Source organism: Oculina patagonica, chromosome 4 (genome assembly GCF_052425735.1).
Source record: "Oculina patagonica isolate OP01 chromosome 4, crgOcupat, whole genome shotgun sequence".
NCBI classification, from domain to species: domain Eukaryota; kingdom Metazoa; phylum Cnidaria; class Anthozoa; order Scleractinia; family Oculinidae; genus Oculina; species Oculina patagonica.
Genome location: NC_135761.1, coordinates 51,219,559 through 51,235,653, shown reverse-complemented (window position 1 = coordinate 51,235,653; position 16,095 = coordinate 51,219,559). Strand labels below are relative to the sequence as shown.

General features: G+C 37.6%; 1 protein-coding gene and 1 long non-coding RNA gene across 2 annotated transcripts; one reads left to right on the top strand and one right to left on the bottom strand.

The window, feature by feature from the left end:
- The first annotated feature begins 436 nt into the window (after positions 1 to 436).
- On the top strand, positions 437 to 6,843 carry LOC144648567 (ornithine decarboxylase antizyme 1-like). Its single transcript, XM_078508093.1, has 6 exons — positions 437 to 493; positions 2,240 to 2,357; positions 3,135 to 3,283; positions 4,545 to 4,717; positions 5,009 to 5,094; positions 5,273 to 6,843. Exons 1-6 carry the CDS (start codon positions 437 to 439, stop codon positions 5,380 to 5,382), a joined length of 693 nt encoding a protein of 230 aa, XP_078364219.1. The 3' UTR covers positions 5,383 to 6,843.
- A 1,190-nt stretch (positions 6,844 to 8,033) lies between these two features.
- On the bottom strand, positions 8,034 to 14,045 carry LOC144650517 (uncharacterized). Its single transcript, XR_013570132.1, has 4 exons — positions 13,923 to 14,045; positions 10,872 to 10,969; positions 10,293 to 10,369; positions 8,034 to 9,422 (listed from the first exon to the last, which is right to left on the bottom strand). It is a non-coding gene; the product is annotated as an uncharacterized LOC144650517 (long non-coding RNA).
- Between the last annotated feature and the right edge of the window lie 2,050 nt (positions 14,046 to 16,095).

Genomic DNA, 16,095 nt, shown 5'->3' with positions numbered 1-16,095 from the left:
ATTCAAAGTTTGATATGGCTAGGCAGGCGTGCACCTGCTATTAGGGACCTTCAGTTCGGGGCACGAGTGGAAGATTGAGTACGAGTACCACTTCAATCCAGCTACGTTCCCACCTGTTGCTGACCAGTTGAAAATCGAAAAGAAAATTATCATTCGAGATTGGTGCGAAATGTGATAATCTAAAGCATAAGCAGTGGCGGATCCACTTTGAAGCGCCGCGGGGCCCGGGGCCCCCCTTATTTTTTCGGAAATAGCACATTTTCTTTGAAGTGCCGGAATTTTCTTCGCAGAATTCAATATTCATAGTCAAGCGCCCCCCCCCCCCCCCCCTTAGCTGAAGGTCTGGATCCGCCACTGATAAGCACTAGGTTTGAAAAGTCGTACTTGTACTCAACCTCGTTCTCGGTCTCCGATCTAAAGCTAGGTCCCTACTGTAATGCTGACGGATACCAGTCCCAAAGAGCGCGGTATTTTTGTGCATTATGATCGACGGGTAAAAACATCAGCCACTGGGTAACAAGTAGCCTGCTTGCTTTAGGTTTGTTTTAGGAGCACCCAATGCAACGAAGTCTTGGAATGTCGTTATATTGTTTTCCCGTATCGTTAAGGGCCTTTTAAATGCCTTTGTGTAAACTAATGTAGTTGAATCTTTTCGGATTTTCTAGCGGAATATTAAGACGGATTCCGCTGAAAGTTCGAGCAACGAATGCAAAAATTAAGTACCAAAAACCTACTCATAGTACGGTAACATTTTACATACTATTTGAAACATCTCACTGAAATTCATTTGTCTTAGTGACCCCGTGATTAAACTCTAAAGCATTCTCGAGAAAATTAAAGTCAAACCTCGTAAAAATGTTTAAAACGCGCACCATTTTGTTTTAAACTGGCACGAAACGTCTGTTTTAACTGAAATGTAGGTAACTTCAAATTCATTTTTCTCTGGCGGGGTCAGCTTGAGAGCTAAAGTTTTGGTTGGTTTTTGTTAGCTGTACTCAATCTGTTACCATGTTATGAGATCTCTGTGGTAACTTTATTTTTGCCTGTATTGCTCGAATGTTAGGCGGAAACCATCTATACTTTAAGAGAACAATATCTCGTTACCCGAACTTGCAAGCTGTTTTTTCCGAAAATGGTAGCTAAATAAATCTGCGTTTAAATTCGTATTAATTAATAAGTCGAGTAAACAGAAAAACATTCCACTTTGAATACTATAAGCTAAGCACGAAGAATCACGTGCATGTAGATATTATAGCCTTTTTAGAAACGTTTTGTTACGTTTACTTTGTATTTATAGTTTCGCAAAATATCTATCACTTTCGCTTACTACCCGGTAGTTTATAAGTGTCAGTGTACTAATACAGTCGAAGCTCTCCGGCTTCCCTTGTGATGACTCCTTCTTAGATTCTTAAAAGCGACCCAGTCCCTCTCTGCTTGGAACGAAAGTCCTTCTTTTTAGAAGGGGAGACAACGACTTCGTATAACTTCGCTAAATGGCGTCGGAATGACTTCAAATTCGGCACAAGACACAAGTAAGCGACACATTAATAATAATAATAATATCTTTTATTTAGACACGATAAATTTACAGCATAGCTGATGTGGTCGTGTTTAAGTTACCTAAGAAATAATCATAACAAAACTAACACTAAGATAAATACGAATACTAACTAAACTTATTTCCAATTTACAAGATATTTACATTTGAGGTAGGTAAACTGTATTTCAAAATAGATAGTTATTTACCCGATTTTAGAGAATCCGTGATTTTCCCATACATTTCTTTATATACACAAGCTGTCGCATACACCACGTATGTAGAGTCGGCCGCCCGAAGGGCTCTCAAAAAACACATCAAAAACACGACTTTTGAGCTTGGGAAACCTGTGGCTCAGCTAGTTGCTCTAGTGTGCGGCAGGCTTAATTAAGCTTCGGTTGCTTGGAGAGTAAAAAAGGAAATTGAATCTTATTAGGTTGATAAATGCGAAGACTGACACCAACTGACAGATTAATCGGTCAAAAAATTTCACTGTCAGGCAAAAGAATCCCTCGAGTTGAGTCCCTCTCGTGCCCCAGGACGAGTCGAGCATCAAAGACACTGGGCACCAAACACGCGCGCAAAGCATGCTATATCCGGTCCATCCTGATTCAGCAGACATCTTCCATGTTTTTGTCGTAGTGGAAAGTGATTAGCGGTGGTCGTTGTTCGAGTTTTCTTCCCTATTTGAACGTGTTATAGTTGACGAAATTGTCAGTAGTCTGCTTCGGCAGCGACTTGTTAACAATTTCGCCGCACAAGACGAAGGAAAATCACAATTCTAATCCAAAAAATCCAGGGAAATTCGCCAAGCAGCCCTGTACGTATTTTACATGTTAAAACGCAACATTGCGTGCATTTAATTTATTCTTCTTTTGAGGTTTATATGACAGTCATTCGCTTGTTATGTGACTTGTACTACCCCTAAAGCTATAACTTTTGTATTACTCAACCCGATGTTGAACATGACGCGAATACTGCACTTTCAAGTAGCTACAGAGCCGCTGACTTCTTGTTTTGACATCTGTATCCGTGCCAATATCTGCAATATCAGTATTCATTAATCTTCCCTGTGTATTGTCATGATTCATTCATTCATTCTTAACTTTTTTATCGCGTTAATCCATGTTAAGTTCATGTTTTCTTAGCCTGGGAGATGGACGAAAATGTTTACTAAAATCTGCTAAAATATGATGATAAAAGTTTATGCCAAATTGAATTGCATTTACGCTGTGACTTGTGCATTCCCTGCACAGGAGACGTCTAAACAATGCACTGCGAAATTATGTATACTATAATAATAATAATAACATGTATGAATAGCTTGCTTCTGGTTGGTCACAGCAGACTAATTCAATTTTTGATATTAGTTCTAACCTTGGACACTGAGTGGGATCTTAGTGTGGCATATTATTGACGTTTAATTTTCTGGTTTTTAATTATTATTTTTAGGATTTTTGTTTTACACGGAACACCTTTTATACCCATGAAAGGACATCTGTTATCTGAGGTTCATGTTTCAGCAAAGCTTTCCTTACTATTTGTTTAAAACCAACCTGTTCATCAGAGTGATTTACTGTGTACTTTAATTTACTAGGGAGCCAGCAGTGCATCGTGACTATAAGCTGCGACAGTGGATGGACTGGGGTACCTGATGTTCGCTATGATGAGGCAGGAAGTTCTGGAGAGGGTGGAGGAGGGGGTGATGATGATGAGGACGGTATATCCTTCCTCCAGCTTTTTGCTGTAAGTTACACCTTCACTACTAAGTTAACTTAATATTAAATATTGGCGTAACCATTCCCCAGCCATCGGTATTATCCCTAGTTACAGTATTACATTCCTGAGAGTTCAGTCTGGCATGTTCTAAGGGAATACTCTGGTAGACATTGCCAAATTTGTTGTGGAAACTAAAATAAGGAAGCCTTGAGCCAAGTGGCCCATACTTGCCGGAGCTCATCCAGGTTTCTGTAGCATTAAGTGGCTAGGAATATTTCTACTCACCCCTGAATGGAATGCGAGTCCATCACAGGGTCCCCCCCCCAGCAATATGTCGCCGGTACCCATTTATACACCTGGGTGGAGAGAGGCACTTCAAGAGTAAAGTTTCTTGCCCAAGAACATAACACATTACCTTGGCCAGGCCTTGAACCTGGACTGCTCGATCCAAAGTTCGGTGCGCTAACCATTAGGTCACTGTGCCTCCCACAAGAAAATAAAATAAAATATTGAAAATAGGATGTTGCCAGTGGCATATCCATATAGCACTCTTCAAGCACTGTTTCAGATTTAATTGGAATTTGAAAGTGTACATGTATGCCCCTGTATGCCCCCACGGAATCTTAGTAGTTATAACCTCAGAAAGTCACGCCAGTTTAACCCTGTTTTTAAGACTAATACTGTAGATTTAGAAATAGTTTTATTGTCTCTCTCTAATGTACTTAAGTTTGGATTTTAATCACTCTTGTATAGTTCTTTAAATATTTTTACATTTTATCGTTAGTTTTTATCGCTTTATAAATTTGTAAATATGACATAATTCAACCTTTTAGGTTGCAAAGTTGTATTAATAAACTATCTATCTATCTATCTATCTATCTATCTATCTATCTATCTATCTATCTATCTATCTATCTATCTATCTATCTATCTATCTAACTGGAGAACCTGGTGAAAAACCGTTGGAATCAATCCACTTATTATGACACTGGGTCTAGGATATGAACTGGACAGGGCCACATTGATTGGAGGCAAGCACACTCACCACTGCACATCCCTGCTTGCTGCTAGTAATGAGAGTAGTTACTAGTTAAGAGAGGTTAAAGGCTTGTTTGGGTTCAATACTTTTGGGGAAGGGGGGGGGGGGGGGTTGCTAATATCCTGCTTCCATGTAACTGTGTTCAAAAAAGATTACTATTAAAGTATGTACATGTACTACTCAACAAAACCATTTGTCTTTGGCAATGTTTGCTAGGTTAACTTGTGTTTTTTTGTTTTTTCTTTACAGAATTCAGAAATAACATTAGAGAAAGATGATGAGCTATCATCAAAGTCATTACTCTACAACTTTCATCTTAAAAGTGGTGAACATGGTGTAGCAGAGTGGAGGGCTGTGTTACAAAATGACCAGCTCTATGTAGAAGTGCCACATGGAGAGATTCCTCCTGGAGGCAAAGAATGGTATTTAAAACACTTTATTTATAACTGTCAGTCAGAGGAGGCCACCTTAGAGGCCTTCCAAGCGATTAAAGCGACAAGCAGCAGACAACACAGGAACATTTAAACAGCGACATCATCACGGTACTGAAATGCGACAGCAACAAAATGGGAAAACAATTGTGACATTTACAGCTGTTAACTAGGCGACATCAGTTCTCAGAAACATGCAACATTGATACACAGCTTTCCCCGTGAAAGGCCTCACCTTACTGACATTCCAACAAATTTAATTGTTGTTTGTTATTCCTGCAGCTTCATTTCACTGCTTGAGTATGCAGAGGAGCACTTGCACTGCACTCATGTGTTTGTTGGTCTTCTAAAAAATAGAAAAGACAGAGGTAAGATAAGTGCACTATAACATCAAACTTACACATCTTTTAGCCTGCGCTTGTGCGTAGCGTAATCTGAGGTCACTTTCATGGTCTATACTCTCATCGACCATCGAGAATTCTCCTTTATGGTATAATTATTGTACCACAACTTAATACCCTTTGTACTGTTGATTGTATTTTGCAGCAAGCTTGATGCGTACCTTCATGTTTATGGGTTTTGAGACGGTGAAGCCAGGACACGAGTTGTGCCCAAATGATTCACATTTCATCTTTATGGCATACACCATTGAATAATATTGCTCCTGTCTGATTTTTACTCATGAATAAAGAGATTAAAGGTGTTAATGTAAAGCACACATTATTATAATACTTGAATGGTATTTACATTGTAAAAGAAGAAGAAAAATGTTTGTATCATGTACATGAAATAACTGCGCCTGTGAGCTAGATGTGCATGTACATGAAGACTGTTTTCAGTTTTTCATTTCATTTGATGAATTTCTTATTTAGTATAACAATATTATCATTGTAGGTGTTAACTTCAGTCATAAATTATGTGACTATGCATGAAACAGACAAGCATGCATGCTTGAAATTTATAGCTTGTAATTAGTGTAATTTTGATTGATTTTCAATCCAACCTTTTTGTGCCACTCTGATTGCTTCCCTTTGCACTTTCAAAAGCCTTCAAACTGGCTCAAAAGTTGGCCTTTTTTCATTTCTTTTTTGCCAAGTCACTTAATTAGTACATCATTAACTTAGTAGTTCTAAAAATTAATGCAGGATATAAATTACTTACATTAATTATTTTAAGAAATCATAATAAACAGTACTCTTTGGTATTAATAATATATATTATTAGTATAATTTCCAGAGGTAAATTCAATTCTGATTGGTCGAGAAGCTCGGACTATGTCGCAATATTCACCGCGCTAGGCGGTGAATATTGCATCTGAAGGTTTGGCTACTAAGCCATGCCACGTTTGTCATCCAGGCCAGTGAACATGGCAGCATTTGCTGAATGAAAATTTCCCTCATTTAGAAGAAATCACTCTAAATCCTGGATATTTGAAGCATTGGGAATTTTGCAAATTTACTACCAAGGCTTTTGGACCGAAAATATTTTCAAGAGATGGTTTTCAAGGCGTTAGAATTGATCGTAAACATGGTGGTTTTGGAAATCGCACACGGCCATGTGCTCAGTCAGCTCGACTGTCAAAACATATTTAGTTCTCTTCTCTTCTGCTAGTAATTTGGAGAGGATTCACACAATTGCTCAGAAGTCACCAACAATTAAACAAAGGTACCAGATATCTATCTTTTTCGTAGTGTTTGGTTTGTTCCGTTTTATTGCTAAAACTTGAGTGTAAATTATGATTTCATTCGATGAATTAAACTGGTTTACAGGTATGCAAGCGAGCTTTTCTGTTTGTTGTTTTCGTGTTTTCTATTGTTATTTTGCAGTTTTTGATATTCACCTCTGAAAATTATACTAAAACAATTATTCGCCTCAGGCTCAGTGATTATTGTTGAATAATAACTTCGCCTTCGGCGAATAATTGTTAAATATTGCAATATCAAAAAATGAAGCGATAACCGATATTGTAGTTTTGTGGTGTTGAGTTATCAGTTAAAACATAAAAAGATTAATTGTACTTGTACATGTAAGTTAGTTTGTTCATTTAGTTAGTTTACATTAGTTAGTTTGTAGCAGTTGTGTGTTGTTATCAATAAAGTTGCTGTTCATTCAGTCCATATTTCTTGGTTTTTGAATTGTGTCTGTCACAATGGCACCAATAGCAAAAGAATACAATCCTTTATTTAATTACCCCAAGGATTTTCTACATGAATAAGCAAAATAAGACAATGATGGCACAGCCAGTCAATTCAGACTGTTTTGATACCTGCAAAAGGTTGGAAATGTAGAAGATGTCGAGTCTAAAATAATTATTCATTATTACATTGTGAAAATTGAAGTGTGTTTACTCATTGTTGCCACAGACATCTGTTTTCAAAATTCCCTGATAAAAATAACATTTCCCTGACCAAATGTATACAAAATGCCAGATATAGTGGTGGCCTCCTACCTCCACTTTCAAGAAAAAAAAACAGCTGAGATCACATTGCCCTGAAATGTTTCTTCCTGCCATCAATTGTATGAAATCAGTGGTACCAGTAGTATTCCAATTTTCCCTGACTTCTTCAAACTGTCAATTTTTCCCGACCCAAAATAAAAAAAACCCTGGCATTTTTCCTGACCTTCAAGAATTTTATTTTTCCCAGACCATTCAATCCTAACCAGAAGCCTATCAGGTACCTAATAGGCTTCTGGTCGTAACCTGTGATAATCCTGTTACATTCAAATTATCAGTGTTTTGATGGCAGCAAAAAACATGATTTGCTCATTGGGCTAAATTGAAGAATACAGCCCAACACAATGTACATGTAGGTCTTGATGGTACAATTGTACAGTTGAGAACATTAAGTTTGGAAGAGTAATTAACAGCCGAGGGCTCAGCACTAACCAGATGACAGGAACAGGCTGTTAAATGGTTTTTATCTCATTTCTCTCCATGACTGAAGCTTTATTTATTATTACATTAATTTTATTTGGTAACAAACCTATTTAAGAGTAATTTGCCCTTTTTTGCCTCATAAAATCATTCTTACTGCTGCTTATCAAGGTTTGGGTGTTTTAATTTTTTTTCAGGGGGGGGGACTGTCTCTAATAGGCCCTTTAAGTCCCCCTCATGCTTGGATCACTAGCACATGGCAAACAAGTGTAGAGTAAGTCTGGAATACAAAACAATTGCGGCATGGGGCCAAAGAATCATTCTTTGTTGGTATAATTATTATACCAACAAATCAAATTTTGAGTAATTTTACCTATAAAAATGCTGTACAGAAAATAAAATTAAAAATAATGATTCACAACAGATCATAAATCGCAGTTGGAAATACTTTTATTTGCAACTGAAAAAAGCAACGTTGAGAAAAAAAATTCATTAATGACTTTTTTTATTTAGTGACTATTTTTAACATACATGTGCAATTTGCGTGAACAGCTTGTACATATATCCATTTAGTTTCTGCTGTCATACTGCTGCATTTTGACCATCAAGTCAGCATCAATACTACTGGGAGCATTTTTTGATGTGACTATCATACAAAAATACTAACAGCATGACCTATGCATGAACAAAGGATAATCCATTAAGCTGCTACATATGAATAAGATATTATGTGCAATATTAATTAAATTCCGGCATCTGTTGCTCAACTTGTGCAAGTCCACTAGCCAAGAAACCCCTTAACAGCCAAATTATTTAAACTTAAAATACTTTAGCCTGGGAATACAGCCAGCTCTCATTACTCAAAGGCATATTACAAGAGCTGGGGGCAAAGAAAGCCAGCTGAATTTGCAGGCTAAAAATTCTACAGATATTTAATAGCAACAGACTGTTCCATGCTTCTTTAGTCTGAGTACACAGAAATCTCAGCTCTAATTTGGAGCCAGTTTCTCGACACCCAAGAGGGACATCGAAGGTTCAAGCAAAATACAAATTCAATAATATTTGAAAATACACAATTCGCAAGGAGTGGAAAGTGGGGAGAGGGAAATAAAATAAAAAGGCCAATCACAGGTTACGAAAATACCCTCTACCACCCTCTTCAAACATCCATGAAATAGAGGTCTCTCTGATGTGCAATGTTGGAAAGCATTTCATTAACTAAAATGGAAATACTTAAATTTGCCTGAAATCTAAGATATGGTGTGTCTTTCTTACATGTTGAGAAACTTGCACCAGAGCAGTGATAGCGATAGGTTAAGGCCAAGAAGAAGGAGAATATAAATTATGTATATTTATTATTCAGCCTACTAAGCAGGACAGCAGTAACATGCAAACCACTGAGGGTCATACCACTATTATTTTGTGTCCCACCATTATTATCTTTGGCTCAATCTCCATATCTGGGTAGCATTTGAAAATCCAGCTGTTTGATTAATTGGGGAGCAGTGCAAAGAATCAAGTAAGAAAAAAATCACTCGCCTTTTATAATTCTATCATTGCCCTTGTATCTTTTATTGCTTTTTGTAATTTTTCCTTATTTTGTGCTCAAACCCAACTAACCAAATACCTGGAACAGACTACAAAAATCTAGGAAAATTACTGATTTTCTATCAAACTTATTAAATCATTGTGCTGTTAGAGGAAGAACTTATAGTAGCTGGACTAGCATGGTGCATTTTAAAGCAAAATACATCCTTCTTCTTTCTCTGTCACTTGATGAGCTTCTTTGCCTTGGCTGCAATCAAGTACCACACTGACAACCTATTATTTATGAAAAAAAGAAAGAAGAACAGGAGTTAAATCAGTATTTAAACAATCTATTCTGATATTTTGGTTGGTACACTTGCAGCCATTAATGTACACCAATTGATATCACATTTATTTTAATTTATGCCACCTGTTCGCAAATTAAAGTTATCAAAGTTATCATTTAGCTTACTCTTACAATTAATGTGCATTTCCAGAAAAAAAAATATATCTACACCTTCCCATGAAAGGTCATTAGAAAATCCCAGGGCGCGGGGGTCTCAAAAGCCAAAACTTTTAACTGAAAGTATGGGGAACTGGAAATAATTTTCAGAGGGGTGGGGCGCCCAGGGGGATACTCCGGCTTGTGAATTACGGGTATGATCGAATGGAGGCAAAACTCAGGACCCAAAAAAATCCCTTAGTCTTCCGACATTAACCAAAAAAATCCCTGGACCAAAAAATCCCTTGACAAATTACCCCTAAATTACCAGGAGGGGCAATAATAATAACACAAAGAAAATCATAAAAAATTGAACGCTCATGTTTTTTTATTCATCATACCATAAATACTTCAAGGCCGCGCCAAGGCACTCTAGTTCGTTTTTAATACCCAAAAAAATCCCCTATTCAAATCAAGTCACCCAAAAAAATACTTGCCACATTTTCCAACCCCAAAAAAATCCCAGAATCGAAAATCCAAAAATCCTTTGATCATCCCCGTCATTTACAAGCCGGAGTACCCCCCTGGGCTGGGGGGATTCAAACCAAAAACCTTACTTGGAGGGGTATGGATATTTTCTGGAACAACACAATACAATTTACAGCTTTATTTTATTTAGTTATAATTTACACGCTATAACTTGATGTACCAATTTTACTTACCTCTTTAAAGGAAGGGAAACTTCCTGTTTCCAACTTGGAAAAAATTAGTTTTCCATTCACTGTGACTTCAAATGAGGCTATGGCAAAGAATAAAAAGTAACCCTTTTATTCAGCAAAGAGACTGCAGTGTGTGAAACAAGTTCTTGACTGCTAAATTCACAGATCAAAAATATGTACCCAGCAAAAATACTGACATTTCCCTTAACAAGGAAATCAACATGTTATGCTACAGCTGTAAAGCTCTAGTTGGCCTTCCACCCCCTGCTTTTCTCTTCATCTTGCACTGTTGTGGGCAAAATACCATGACAATTTCAATTCAATAGCTAGCCCCTCCTAAAACCTAACAGGAAAAAATCATGATCCCCCCTTAAAATCGACATACATGTAGCCCCCATTCTACATTAAATTATGAACCCTCCCTTAGGAATTAGGAAAGAGTTTTTGTACTTGTACATGCTTTTTATGTTTTTAATCCATATTTTATCAAGTAAATTATTTACAAATCTACACAGGATAGATTTGAATGTGTAATTTTCTGTATCTTCATTTACAAGTATGACTGATATGATTTAAACTTACAATTGCGGCCAATACGACCAACAACCTTTGCTTCAGGGACATCAGCCTTAATTCTGTCAGCCAGATCCCTGTAGCGAGGTGCGTACCCTCATCCACCGCTAAAATTACCAAACGAAACAGTTAATGTTTTAAAAATTTTGGTCTCAATGTATTAATGCATGGGGTGTCACGAAAACTAAGACAGTCGAAAATTAAGACCTAAGACCTAATTACAAAAACTTAGACCCTCCAAATCTAAGTTTCAATATTACTTTGGCGTGACTTTCTGTCGGCAGAAAATAAAGTTTTGTAAAGTGCTAAAAAGAGGTGATCACCCCCCGAATTTGGAGTTCTTCTGTATGACTTCCGATTGGCCATAAGATTAGAAGCAAGGTGAATTAGGGGTCGTAACATTTTTGAGGGTCACTTGAAATTGCTAGCGCTATTCGATCTATTTTATTTCTAAATTTTAGCCACAGTGTTGACAGACATATCACATTCTAGACACGAGACTGATACTGATCAGATGGGGTCTTAGTTTTCGTAATCACAAAAACTAAGACCTGAGGACGAGTATAAACAAACTTTCTAAGCACAGCACAGCCAAAATTGATTTATTTTGCCTGCAATGAGTCTGCGTTCGTTATTTCTTTAGGACTTCGGAGTGCATAAAAGTAGCCCAAAGTAGCGTTAAAATGATCGCCCACGATTGGCACATAGTGAGTCGACCGAGTCGATCTATTCGTGCTTTCGTTGTCATTTTTTCTTTTTTATGCGGTGCAAATCATCTTGTCTTTTAAAACACATTAGACACATTGCTTTTGGGGGGTCTTTAAGTTTTAGTAATTACGAAAACTAAGATGGGTCTTAGGTCTTAGTTTTCTAGGGCATAGGCGTACGGGCAATTTTTTGCCAGGGGGGGCGGTGAGACATTTGCCCAAAAAAATCGCAAGTTGCCCAAATTTTTACGAAGCAGTCAAGAAGAAATAAGGGTCATACGATGAACTAACATAGGCTTTCAAATGAAGTGAAAAATTGTTACATAATAATCTATCGTATGAGCTCATAAAATACGTTAAAATAAATAGCTGTCTGACTCTCTACCGTTTCGACGGCCGAAGATGTCAGCAATACGATCCATGCCACTGTTGACTACAAATTTGGAATATGCCTTTTTAATGCTAATAAGTGCGATGACAAGTAATAATCTAGGCCAAGTAAAAAACAAATGTTTCTCTTTCGGATTTCTATAAAAGAGAGAACAAGCGGGCTCATTTTTTGTTATTTTTTTTTATTATTATTATTATTTTGTTGCATTCCGTACCTGTGTTGTTCGAATATCGATGTTTCATCCTCCATTGTCAAATTCTTAGGCCAGAAAATAAATCCTGCAAGGTAATTGACCTATCCAGTACGGACCTAGCGTAACACGGGTTTAATGTTTTTTGTTATTTCCAACTTTTCCAAAAACAAATAATAAAAAAAGAGAGGCGGCCCCAAAAAATGAAGCGGGTGGGGACAAAAACAGTTGTTTTGTTTTTTTACTTGGCCATACTGAAACGTTGTCGTCCCATCAGGTGCTGCGGAGGTAAGTTTTCAATCTGCGCAACGCACTGAATGATCGTTCTGCAGAACACGATGTAGCAGGTATCACTGCATGGATATGAACCACGTAAGGAAACTCTGAAAACTTATCAAATAGATCATTCCCTTGCATTGTCTCCAGCATTTCTGAAACAGTTATGTAGCCTAATCCACGTACACAACGAAAACTCGCGCACATTTTTTGCTCGGCTTCCAGAATCTCGCCGTCGATTTTGTAAAATTTAGCAACACGGAGAAGCTTTTTTTATTAGGTGTTTAACTGTGACAGATATTTGCAGTACAGTGCCCAACAGTAAAAAAAAACTACAAATATGTATATCAACAAATGGTCCCTTTCACTACTAACCAGAAACTCATCAGGTGCTAAGCAACCAATGTCTCATGTGAATTTTGTTAACTGGCTTTAACACGCCGTCTTCAGGTTAAAATAGAAAATATCTATCTCTTCGAAAAAAACTTCTTAAAAAACGGCTTTGCCCAAATTTTCCCTTGCTGCCCAAAAAATCTGAGTCGCCCAAAATTTGGGGGGGCTGCAGCCCCCCCTGCCCCCCCCGGCCCGTACGCCTATGTTCTAGGGTCTTAGTTTTCATGACACCCTTAATGCATGACATGATATTTGCTTTTAAAATCATTTTGCAGCTGTTATAGTAATACATGTACATGTATGTATCATTTAATTATACTAGAATGTGTCCCTGGAATTTTGCACTGGATAGGAATATAGAGTTGGTTAATTTCGATTTGATCTCTAAAGTAGAGTGTTTCAATTCTATTGATAGATTTTTTTTTAATTTTCTTTCTGAGTGACAAAAATTAGTACTGGCCATAATTTCAAAAATAATTTTGTTGAACAAAAGGCATTGGAACTGAAGCAAGGCTTGCTCTCTATTATCACAATTCCTTATTTTATTACGCTCTTTCCACTATATTGGCCATACATCAATTGCTTGACAGTTTGCAAAACAAGTGCAATATATGACAATTACTAGATCGAGCCAGTTAAAAGTAATATTTGCATTTCGGTCTTCAACATGTGTAAATGAGGTGAGCCAAAATTTAAATGCTTTGAATTGAGTTTTATATCGCTTCGGGGCTAATGGTTTCAAAAATTGCTGAGTAATGCATGTTCGCTGTTGAAAACGTGTTTTAGTATACGACACTTTTAGCGTTATGCATGATAAATTGCATGATGATTCAAGCCGAAAACGAAAGTACCAAGTTTCTTAATGCCTTTACAACATGTTTCGTTTAGCTCCTGAAGTTAATTTTCTTTTACAAGTCTATTATGAAAACGAACCACACAAAACGAAAATGCGCAAAAACACGAATTTGTCATTTGAGCTCAAATTAGCACTCTTCAGTGACTCTTGACCACTCTTCAGACTCTTAGCTGTGTTTCAACCAATTTTTTTTTAGCAAAGTCAGAATTCAAAGGGATGATGGAACAATGAGGTCGCCGTAACTTACCAGTATTCTATAGAAACTTCTACTTGCGTTGCCATAAAGACGATTTGTTTCTTTCAATCTCTCGAAAGGGGTATTTCAATCCTTTTCGGAGCGTGACTATTCGCGTGCCAACGAGTTTGCGAGCCTTCGTTCAGAAGAGCAGCAGCCGACCCAAATGTTACGTTATGTAGAACTACTTCAGGTGTCACTTGGCCACTTGCCCGCGTGGCCGGCGTTCAAAGGCATAGTTAGAAGAGGGGACTAACTATGTCAAAGGGGAAGGAGAAAGGGAGTTCGCGCACCTCGCGCTTCGCGCTCGAACTCCCTTTCTGCTTTCCCTTTGAATCGAACTCCCCTTCTCCTTCCCCTGTTGGGCACCAGAGCATGTGAAGAATGGCGTTAATTTTTCGCTGCCGTGTCAACCCAGAATTTAAGCAACGCTCTGAACAGCTTCTCTGTGAATAGATGCTAGATGGAGTCTCCTTCCTGCTATTGAGGTTATAAAAACTCTGTGGTTATCTCCAAAAGTATAATCTAACTATGGTATAATTTGTAAGGTCACTGAGCCGGCAGAACGGCAGAACCTGGGCCACGAGGAACAACCGGCTTTAAGAACATTGCATGATCTGATCAAGGTTTAAATTCTTTGTTAAAAATCCAGCCAATCAAATTATGCGTTGCTTGTTCCTCATGCCCTAGGTTCTGCTGGCAAAGAGGGACAAGTGGCTCTGGGGACAAGAATGATTTCATTGACTGGTTGTCGCTCCGATACAGATTTGACTAGAACACATTGCATCAAGGCTGGGAACCAATCTCTGTCTTTCCAAAGCGCCTTTGGTGTGTCAGTTGGCATTCCCACTTCCAAGACTCATCAGATATATTTTAAAATAAGCGAGGACTGGGTACGGGTCTGGACTGGTTGTTAACATCAGACAAAACTAAATCTAGCGGTTGTCTAAATTATTGAAGGTTTGTATGATGTGGGATATCATTCTGTTGTTGGTGTGGATATATAATAGCTCAGAAAGTAACAGTAGTTCAAGGGAAAGAAACAAGAAGAAGAGACCAGAAATGCATTTTGTTGTGAGGCATGGCTTAAAAGTAAGAACAAGTGATTAATGTCAGCCACAACTGAAAATAAGGATAATGTGCAACACAAAGTAAAGGGAGGGGGGGGGGGGGGTGTGAACCTCCCGCCTCCCGTACCTTTAACTCCCACTTCCTGTTCCTTTTTCTCCTGCTTCCTGCCCCTTAATTTCCACAACGGTTCCCTCCTCTTTGTTCGTTAAAAATTCTTGCAAAATTTGACTCATTTTCTCCCGATTTCCACTACCTTGGGAATCCATTTTTTGATTCAGGCAGTCTATTGTTAGTGCATTTTATTGTAAATGTTTTTATATTGATCATTTTGTAATTTTATCTTTATCTTATCACAACTGTATTGCTTTTTATAAAAAAAATATTACATTGCGTAATTAGCACTGAAAAGCCCTATTGGGGAGTGTTAATAAAATCTGTATGATTTGTATAGCAAATTAGACATACATGCATGAATTACCTGTAAATACATTACGGTACGTATGTCCATTGAGTTTCTGCTGTCATACTGCTGCATTTTGACCATCAAGTCAGCATCAATACAACTGGGAGCATTTTTGATGTGACTATCATACAAAAATACTAACAGCATGACCTTTGCAGCAACAAAAGATATACCTTATTATAGGAAATTAACGCTTGTGTTAATTAAGGTATTTGAAATTAACGCGACTTAAATTAGCGCAAATTGAAGGAAAAATTACTTCCCAATAAAGGAAATTAACGCGAAAGAGGGGTAACATTTCAAAATGAATGAAATTAACGCGACATACACAACAGGAACATATTTTTAATTCAACACTTGTAGGCGTATAATCTTAAACGAAAACAATGTTCGTGGTACTTTTCCCACTTTGAGCGTTCTTCGCAGTATCAATGATGGTGGCAGATAAAATAATGCTTTTTCCTTGGAGTCAAGATAGTCTGGACTGTAACGAGAAATTGGGGCCAAAATAATGGAAATTAACGTCATGGAAATTAACGCTCCACTTAATTAACGGTGCGGAAATTAACGTTAACAAAAATTAACGCGACTTAAATTAACGCGAATGTTTGAAATTCGCGTTAATTTCATGACGCGTTAATTTCCTATAAT